Source organism: Caloenas nicobarica, chromosome 7, assembly GCF_036013445.1.
Source record: "Caloenas nicobarica isolate bCalNic1 chromosome 7, bCalNic1.hap1, whole genome shotgun sequence".
Lineage (NCBI taxonomy): Eukaryota > Metazoa > Chordata > Aves > Columbiformes > Columbidae > Caloenas > Caloenas nicobarica.
Window position 1 is genome coordinate 1600001 of NC_088251.1, and position 10000 is coordinate 1610000.

Sequence of the window (10000 nt, forward strand, 5' to 3'; positions counted from 1 at the left end):
CAGGTTAGAGTTTTTATCGCTTCTTTGCGATCGAGCAGCAAATCCAAGTTTAGCAGTAATAAAGAGTTTATTGGTGCTAAAGCCAAAGATTTTCTGACAGAGGAAAGATTTTTCCTTTCATAACAAGAGTATTAAATCCTTTGTTTACTAGGCTCTAGAAAAGAGATATGCAAAACGGTTGTCAGATATTTCTTAGGAAAAAGCCAATTAAAGGGTAATCGAGTAAAGGATGAGAATTACCATTTGACTTCAAATGTCTCCTCTTCTCCCGCCCTCTTCTGCATCCAGCCCGTAACAGCGTTGTGCCCCTGCGGACGGCTTCTCTTCCAGAGAACTTCAGAATTGCAGATAATGACCCAAATCCAAGCTTTTTTACTCATGAAAGTAGAACAGGCTTGTCATATCGTAACAATTATGTATTTTGTAGTATAGCAAGATCTCATCTGTAGTCTTAATTTAATGAACTAACCATGTACCTGAAATATAGATGAAAATGAAACAGTATTATTGGAGTAAAACAAAATGGTGCTGGCAGTGCTGATGCAGTTTTCTGTCCTCTGCCCAGCTGGAGTCGGACATTGGGAAGATCCTATTTCATAAAGGGGTGGAGGCTCCTTGTCACTGCAGGTTTTGGCTGAGTTCCTCACCAGAGATCTCACCTATCGTCAGTGCAGATCTTGGGTTAGGCTCTTGTGGCCAGGACACTCACACTCAGTATCTGAAATAAAAAGAATTAGACATTTACTTCCTACTGAGGTTTATTTGCATGAATGGTGCTCATGTTTGGGTGGAAATATGCATTACTAATGATGTTTCTAGGATGTAATAGGTGGGTTTCCACTGCAAATATTCCTTTAGTCAAATGATATTTGAATCAGACCAAACTAAAGCCGCTGCTTATGCTTATAATACCAAGTATTTTCTTGCTTAGTGTTGAAATTCAAGTACAAAAGTCTTTCTGGTCTATTTGCTGCAACACCTCCTCTCAAAAAGGTTAAGAAGAGGTGAAAAGGATGAAAAGGCACTTGCAGGGTTTAAAAAATCTTCTATGGAAAAAAATCTCATATTTCATATCACAAAAAAGTCTCCCCTAGGTTGTTATGTGCATAAGGTGGAGGCTTAAGAGCAGACACATTTGCAGATGAACTGCTTTTACTCGCTTCTCCGAGACATGACATTTGTTCAGAAGATTAGCCAGGTTGTAATGTGTAGCATAATTGCACTGTGCGGATGTCCCAGAAGTGAAAACCTAATTGCTTGACAGGCCTATAACTTTGTGGTACGCTCTCACCTTGTTAGGTCCTTTTCTGATGCAGTTCAAATGAAGTCTGGCCGCAGGTGTGCCTAATTTACCTCGCAACAGAACGTGTTGGGTTTAATTGCACAGTGGTTGTTAGGAAAAATTGGTGGGTGGAATATCAAGTGACTTACTGTACGCGGATGGCAGATGGGTGTTGAGAGGCACCACGAGCTAAGTGTATAGCTGAGGTGAGTTAATAAAAGATGTAAATTTTATCTTAAAATAGTGAAGTCTTGTGGTAGGTAATACATTTTAATTAAGGTGGTAGCAGTCCCCTTTCTAGCAGCGAGAAAAAATCAGAGCAAAGGAACATCACAAAGACTGCATTTTTCTCCATATCAGTATTTTAGGAGCAGCTGAGTATGTTTAGGAAGGCTGTTCTCCAAGACTGTATTTATTAAAAAAGACTACAATTTGTGTATATAGTACAAAATATAGCAGGGAGGGTCAAATCTAGGAAGGCTTGCCTTCTTATTCTGTCGGTGGCAATAAAGTTTGGGACACAACCAAACCAAGCTCCGATCCAGCTCCTTGCTTCTTGCTGTTTTGCAGCGATCTTGTCTTGGGAGCACTGGGTTCGCAGGGAAATCCCCTGGCCCCATATCTGTGGTAGCGATGGGTTCATAGCACCCATGGTCCTTGTTGGGCAGATGAGAGGAACAACTAAGTCAGTTGTCTCCTGGCAAGCTTTGAGAAATGCCCGCCCTGCCTGGGAACATGGTTTTTAAGTGACGCTATCTGCCTCTGAAAATCTTGTCTTGGTGCCACCTGTGCTCCCTGAACTCGTGGAAAACACAGATTAAAAAGAGAAAATAAAATATCTCAGTATCAAGGAACGCAGCAGAGCTGACATACAAGTGCTGCTTGTGTTCACCCCTGCTTTGTGGCTTCAATATTTAGTCCAATGCTCAGATTCATCCTGGTAAACTTGAAGATGTCTAATTCCACCAAGCACGGGTCCTTTTTCGCCAAATAATTGAACAAACAGCAGTTCCAGTTGATGTTTAGTGAAAGGGTTCTTAATGGCCCTTTTTTTTTGACAGGATGTGAGCTGTCTGTATAGAAACAATTCATCAGGAATGCTTCACGTTCAAACAATCCACGAGGAGCAATACTTAGCATTCCTCGTGCACAATTCATTGGAGAATTTCAGAGCAATTTACAAACATTAGCTCAATAAGCCTCGCAACACCCATTTGAGATCAGGAAAAAAATAGATAAGATGAAACTCCTCTTCAACCTGGCTGTGGCACGAAGGAGCTGTAACTCCTGACTCCCCAGCACCTGGTGGTCCCATCCTGACGTGGGCATCAGCTGGTCCTTGCACACCATCGCAGTCCATGTGGTGGAAGGTGTGCAAAAAATAGAGGTGTGACAGAAATGCCATTACATTTAGGCTCTACTCGGTTGATCTGGAGATCATAAGTATTTTAAAAAAAATCCAAAGCCCAAGGCATATAAAATTAGGGTGAGGGTCTGGCTAACAAAGATGCGGTTTCATGGGGTCACTGACAGTGTCCCTGCAACAGTGTCCAGAAAAGCTGAGTCCAAGAGAGCATCCAAGCCAGGAGATCACGTCAACCAACCACCGCAGAAATCCAGGTCTCTTTCAGCTCGACATCCTTGCAGATTTTGGGATAGGAAGTTCTAAAGAGAAGTGCATTCAGCTGAACTGACAGCATCGGTTTATTTATGCACAGTTTCAGTATAACTAGTCATTTCCCTACTTGCCTCTCTGATATGAGATCACTCTTCCATCATTAGCATCCCATATTAATATTTGGGTCCTGTTCAAGGTTCAGATGAAAAGAAAGAGCAGTTCCATCTAAACATGAGGAGAAATTTCTTAACTTTGAGGTGCCAGAGCCCTGGAACAGGCGGCCCAGAGATGTTGTGGAGTCTCCTTCTCCGGAGACATTCAAACCCACCTGGACGCGGTCCTGTGTGATCTGCTCTGGTAAACCTGCTCTAGCAGGTGGATTGGACTAGATGATCTCCAGATGTCCCTTCCAACCGCAGCCATTCTGTGATTCTGTGATTAAAAGCACCAGGGTGTGATATGGGGACATTCCTCTGCAGTGCCCCTATCCGACATGGTGCAGCCATGGTTGGGTCGTGTTGGGTTCTGAAGAAGGGAAGAGGCATCTGAGTTGCCTCCTGCCAGGAACACTGTTGGCACATGGAAACTTCTGCGTGATGTATACGGAGAGAATAGTCACAGTCACTTATAAAGATCGGCATGAATAAATAGTAGTTGTTCATATTCTAAATGTATTATAAAAGCTTGGACTAACCTCACTGTTCAACATGCATGAAATTGGGCAGCACAAGCTGCTGGGATGGTGCATCTGAGAAACTCCAGATGAGGAGAAAGTCCTCAGCATTTCTTGCCGTTAGCTGTCAATCATTAGCCAAAAAACAGACTTGGAGAACATTTTTTTAATTATGAAATGTAAAAACACAGCTACATAAAGAACAGAGGAGGTGTTAGGCTGTGGACATCCTCCTGCACGAGGGCAGGATGGTGAGGGTGTCGTCTTGCATAGCCTGGAGGCGGGAGACATCCCATAATCAGCCTCTGCCCCAGCAAGTACAGGAGGGCAGGATTAAAGGAGTTTGCACCTTTCCAAGCTCTTTCCCTCTCTATAAGTGCTTGCTGTGTTCCTGGGATGCAGTGTTGCTGCAAAAACGGTTACCAGGAGACACCTCGATGATAAGGCTTGGTCCTCAATAATTGCTAGTTGCTGCTCAGCAAAATAAGCTGGATTTCCATCCCTGGGTAGAGTGACTCCTCACAGTTAAGGCTGGCAAAGGTTGAAGAGGTCATAAGACAGGGCCTAATTTGCCACGCTCCTTTCCTTTCAAAAACAATGAGGGAACCGGGGCCTTGCCGGTGGGCAGATCCCGCGTGGATCTCCCCGGAGTCAGCAGGAGTTGGATCGAGTCCCTTTGAATAGTGAGAGTTTCCAAACCAGAGGCAAAGCCAAGTGGTTTTTTAGAAGATTGATCATTCATTACCTTGGAATTTTTCAACATAGAGGTCATTACTGCTAATATAAGCTGTGAAAAAAAGAAAACGTATTAAAAAAATAGATATGAATTCTCATCTGGTGGAAGTCATTGCCTTTGAAGTCAATGAGTCATTGAAACCAACTTTCCCACACCGAGCTAAGGATATGGCCTGGAGTCAATACATTTGTAGTTGTTGAAAAATTAAAAATATAAATTTGCCTTTCCCTGGCAATAATGTTCTGTTTACGACAGAGATCTTATGCTTTAAAATAAGTTCATTAACTAATAGGAAAGTAATATTTCACTACCAGTATTCTTTTGGGTATAACTATTTATGATTAAATTTTATTAAACTTTAAAAAAATTGGATTTACATTTTGATGAATCTAATAGATTTCAATTTTGTATTTTTATAGATTCTTTCTAAAGTTTTTCCTCAAGTGCAATCAGAACTGTTTGAAGAATGCAGGCAACCCGCGAGACATGCGAAGATTCCAGGTACAGAATAAAAGATATATAAGAGACCTACATCTTCATCTTGAACTTTTTTTTAGTGAAGAAAACAGTATCAGTGCTTCTACTTAGTGTAGTTCCAATGCTGTGTGCCCTAAAAAAAATATATGCTGTTGATATTTTACTTTTCCCCCACTGATTTCAATGGCGGTTGGTGGGACCCACTGAGTTCTGCATTTGACTGTAATGGATCAATGCTGAAAAAATGGGTCTCTCCTCGGAAAGTGTTTCCGTAGTTTTCCTTCATACTAACACCTGGCGTTGTAGTGTGCCGTGTGCTCAGACCTGCAGAGGTTTTACATGCATAGATTGAGTAGCGTAACCTTACTAACAGACAAGACCATGGAGCGCAGCGAAGTTTGGTTCTCACACTGGGGTTTTTTTCACATTCACAACTTGTAAATCCAACAGCGGTGGCCCAACCCACATATGTTTGTTCCAGTTGTGTTAGAAAATGTTTAATGCTTCACTTTCTCCTTACAGCCTTTGAAATGTCCTGTGGTGAATCATGGCATTACAGAGAGACAGCTGACGTGATGGACAAATGATTTCCTCCGTATTTGGGGTCATTTGAAATGCTTGTTAGGAAACCTATGTTTTTTTCTTTCAAAATATTTCACAATGATTCATATTTGAGACTAATAATAAACTAGTATTGAGATATTCGAAACTTTCTCGTTTTTGAGAAGAATAACTTTGTGGTCAAATTTGATGGCAAAACATGTGACATCTGTTTTCATGCACAGCCAACCAACCGGTGAAGCCAGCACCCTTGAGCCAGCCAACAGAAAAGATCTGTAGCTGGAAAAAATACTTCTTCAAAATTGAGCCAAGCTTCCATTTTTCATGCATCTCAGCTTCACGTGGCATTGGTGATATTGATCCATCTGAACAGAACAGAAGGTCAAACCTGGAATGAGTGGAAATGTCCTCTTTGTCTCACCGATGACTAAATGAAGCATCAGTCATGAGTGATCTTGTGGTCGACAATGGAGCCAGTAGGCACTAGAAAGACTTTCCTGGGTCTCTTTAGCTAATCTCCCTGCCTCTCAGAAGGTTTAACTGGACTTAACAGTATGTCAGATCTTGAACAACATTTTTAACTGGTTTCACTGTCTCAGCACCTTTCTTTAGGTGCACTGCAGGAATAAGCCGGTATAACAAAGCATAGCATGTCTACTTTCTTTTGCTGAACTACAGTATTTTCCCTTGGTGACTGACCTATATATACATGACAGAACAAAAATAGTTGTCATTTTTATATACACCTTCCTCTCTCTTTTCAATATATCGTGTTCTAGGCACCAAACCCAGAAATCTTTGCTGAAAATCAAGCTTGCATGTTTTGCAATATTTCTTAAAGTCTGCGAATCTCGTTAAAAGTGAAAGCAGAAAGCCCATCAGGCTGGCAGCAGCTCTGCGGGCGAGCTGAGCGTGCAACCTCAGCACCCTCCGACATGGATGTTGACAAGAGTGGAAGCGTCCACGTCTGGGAGGAGAAAGGTTGGGAAGCGGAGCTGCCCTCGGGCTGCTGGAAAGGGTCCCGCAGGTGGTTGTCTCGAAGGAGGCAGGATCCACAGCAAAGGTGCCGTGATAGCTGAAAGTGAATTATGGCCCGTGAGTAAGAAACAGGATCAGAGGTGATCCAAAGCATAGAAACAGGGAGGAATTTTCTTCTGATGCCTTGGACCAGCTCTGCGCAAAAGGAGGCTGGTTCTTCCCCTTCTAGTTTTGTTCATTAAGAGTTTGGGTGTGGGAGCTGGTGTGAGAAACCTGACAATCATTTTCGCTATATCCAAAAGTAAAATAAATGGAAAATGAAAGCCAAAATGTGTGCCAGCTTTTGCCGCCGTCACCAGTTAGGTTGATAAGGTCTAACTAAGCCATTGACTTTCAGGACTCTACTAACGTAACCAAAGCAGTGATTGCTTTGGTTAGAAAATCTGGAACCCACACCAGAGGGCCCATGCTGGAGTATTTAAATAAGATGTAAATGTCTGTCTGGGATGATAGCGATTGACCTGTGAAGCTGTGTTCCACACAAACCCAGGCGCATCCCAGGGTTTCCTCTTTGGCTCGTGTTCACGCGGTATCGTTTTCGGAAGGAGTTTCACGACTCCATTGTGTAGGTGTTTTTATCGGGAAGGTTGTGCGTTTTGCATATGTTCCTTTTCCATTTTTCTACTGAGAAGCAGCTGGAAGCCAAAGAAGGCCCTATCCATCATCTCTTCTATGGCCGGACTCTGAACCTGGACACAAGAATAGGAGCCTTTCACTCAAAAATAAAGGAGGAAATTCCATTGACATACCAGGGTCAATCACCATCCAAATGAACTTGAGAAGGGATACTTTTCATGGATTGAAAACACTTTCGCTATTCATATTCAACTCGGTCTTTTCAGATGCAAAAAAGTTCATTATCAGACATTAAATGTAATTGTAAAACTGACCTGGAGATCATTTACTGAAGAAAAAATGGGGAGTTACGATGGTTCCTGATTTATTAAGCTTTTTTTATTTGGAATCCTTCATTTGAAGACAGTCTCAAGTGAACAAATTTTAATTAGATAAACTATCTAATCAATATATCAACAGATCAATCAAAACAGCAGCTTTTAAAATGAGTGGCTAGAGGGGTGTTTCTGAAACTAATGGCTAGAAGAATATTTCCCTGAATCGAATTCATTTGTTAGCATAATAGGAGATTAAACTCTAATTAGTGTAGCAGGTTCTGAAGAGAAACAATTGTGGGTTAAAAATCACCAATATTAGCCACATAAACAAAGATATATTCAGAGTTGTCATTCACTTTGTTTAGAGCAAAAAGCTGTGGTGTTGTTTTGTCTTCAGAGAAGATCTGATTCTGAACATGTGTGTGTGAAAAGACGTAGGATTTTTTTAAAATGCTGGGTTTTGTTGTCTTTTTCAGGTTGTTGTATCAACAACAGTCAATGTGGATGGCCACGTGCTGGCTGTCTCAGACAACATGTTTGTACACAACAATTCCAAACACGGGAGGCGGGCTCGCCGCCTTGACCCCTCAGAAGGTACGGCCCCTTCTTATCTGGAAAATGGTAGGCACACATTTACATGTCTTTTTTTATTTGCGATGCTTTTTTTTTTTTTTGCATCATACTTTAGGTTGATACACGACTACATTTACTTTTACATAATTTCTTCTCTCATCCATCAAACCACCCATTAAAAAAGTCCATTAGTATTTCTCAGCCCTTGTCAACCAGAATACGGTCGCTACTGAATTTGCTTCTGACTTCTTTCTTTATTTAATACTTACAGTTTTGCAGTCACAACCAATTTTTCATCTTTTTCTATTTTTTTTCAGTCTTGTTTTGCTTGCAGCTTTTTCTTGCTATTTAATTTGACTTGATTTTATTTTGGCTTGTCATATTCCTTGATCCAGAGGTACAGTCTCAGGTTATGTATGCAAGTTTAAGTGGATGGTAAAAACATGACCCAATCTGTAAAGAATTTACTGTGAGGGCGATTTCCTGTGGCGGGGCCTTACTGCAGATTACGGCAGGAGGGGGTTTGTATGAGAAAAACAGCATAAAATGTTTTTCTTCAGACTGACTCAATGTGATTGACTTCTTGCCTGAACTGCTAAAAGAAGATAGGCTGAGATGAAGAGGAGAATGGAAAGTAGCTCTGAAAATCCAGAATTGTGAAATACTATCTTTCTGGAGCCCATCAGCCTCCGAATCACTCACACACAATTGCAGTTGCGCTCGTACACGTGCACACATTTTTTGTTCTCCCACAAAGCCCCAAATCATCATTTAGATTTAAATATCACTTTGTTTGTACTGTAAAATACACCAAGGTAAAGATACAAAATGACTCTCAGGTAACCTGTTTTTAAATAAAATGAATAGAATAGAATAGAATAGAATAGAATAGAATAGAATAGAATAGAATAGAATAGAACAGAACAGAACATTTTCAGTTGGAAGTGACCTACAATAATAGTGTGGTCCAACTGCCTGATCACCTAAGGGCCGACCAAAAATTAAGTGCATAGAGGTCAAATACACCTTCAGTTCTTAGAGTGAGAATTCTCAAAATCACAGCGACTCCACCTATCCGTTTCCATGGGACTCCTCTTGCGAGTTGTTACTAAAACATATTGACAGGATCATGGCTTTTTACAGTAATAAAATTAATTAAAGTAATAACAGAATAGTAAGCTGCTAATACAATCATTGTCATTTTACGTTTCAAATAGTATTTACCAATGGGCACACAGAGAAATGAATGAGGCAAGCAAAAAATTATTAGAAGGAAATACAATCTAGACACCAAAAAATGGAAAACAATTTACAAATCCATTGCAGTCCACACACACAAAACTAATTTGTTTTTCTGCATTAATAACTAAGGTATAAGAGAACAAAAATATAATAATTAAAGGTCGCCCTGAGCACCAGAGTCATTATGGTCTATGACGTATTGTTTATCTCTTTCATATGCACCGAAGGTAGGTGTGTGTTTTGCCTAGCAACCGTCACTAATGAGGTTCACAATTAAGAAGGCTGAATCCTCTCCTCTAGTCCTCTCCTTCCCCAGAGAGCCAGAACTAGCAACATTATAGGTTCAAGTAAGCATGCTCAGCCCTGTGGTGTTAGGTTTTAGTCTAGGTCCAAATTCAGCCTCTTCTAATGAGCCATTATGATCTTAGCAAAATACAAGTATTTATTTTTGTAAGCTGCTTGAAAAGAATTTGACTCTAAGGAGAAAATATCGCTTAGAAAAATAAAGGCCACTTTTACATGCTACACAAAATCTACATAAATGTCGCTAACCAATAGCTCCTTTTTTGCGATATGGTAATTGATTTGCTTGCTTTAAATGTTAAAAATAGAGTGCCAAATCCTCTTTGCCTAACCTCCCATAAGCGCTCCTTCAAGTAAGCTGCACCGTTGCAAATGAATGTGAAAATCTGCGCGCGGCTTCTTGAAGTCCCACTACTCATAACAATTATAGTAACTAAATAAGTAAAAGCAAACACTCCTGTAATGTGGGGGCAGAGAATGAAGATGCCCTTGAATGTGGGAGAGAAGGGCAGAGCCAGGGTTTCAGAGCCGGGGGTTCCGGCGTGCTCAGCATCCTTGCGGATGCCACGGGGCAGCCTTAGGAAAACGAGCATCACCGACCGGT

General features: G+C 41.0%; 1 protein-coding gene across 26 annotated transcripts in view; it reads left to right on the plus strand.

The window, feature by feature from the left end:
• EBF3 (EBF transcription factor 3) overlaps positions 1 to 10000 on the plus strand; it is a 124842-nt gene that overhangs the window by 77871 nt on the left and 36971 nt on the right. For 15 of the 26 annotated variants that reach the window (XM_065638517.1, XM_065638526.1, XM_065638528.1 and 12 more), the window contains 2 exons: positions 4729 to 4810; positions 7755 to 7899. In XM_065638517.1, the coding sequence (XP_065494589.1) occupies positions 4729 to 4810; positions 7755 to 7899 (227 nt within the window). The remainder of the gene's footprint in view (positions 1 to 4728; positions 4811 to 7754; positions 7900 to 10000) is intronic. The other 11 variants (XM_065638538.1, XM_065638531.1, XM_065638530.1 and 8 more) reach the window with 1 other exon arrangement.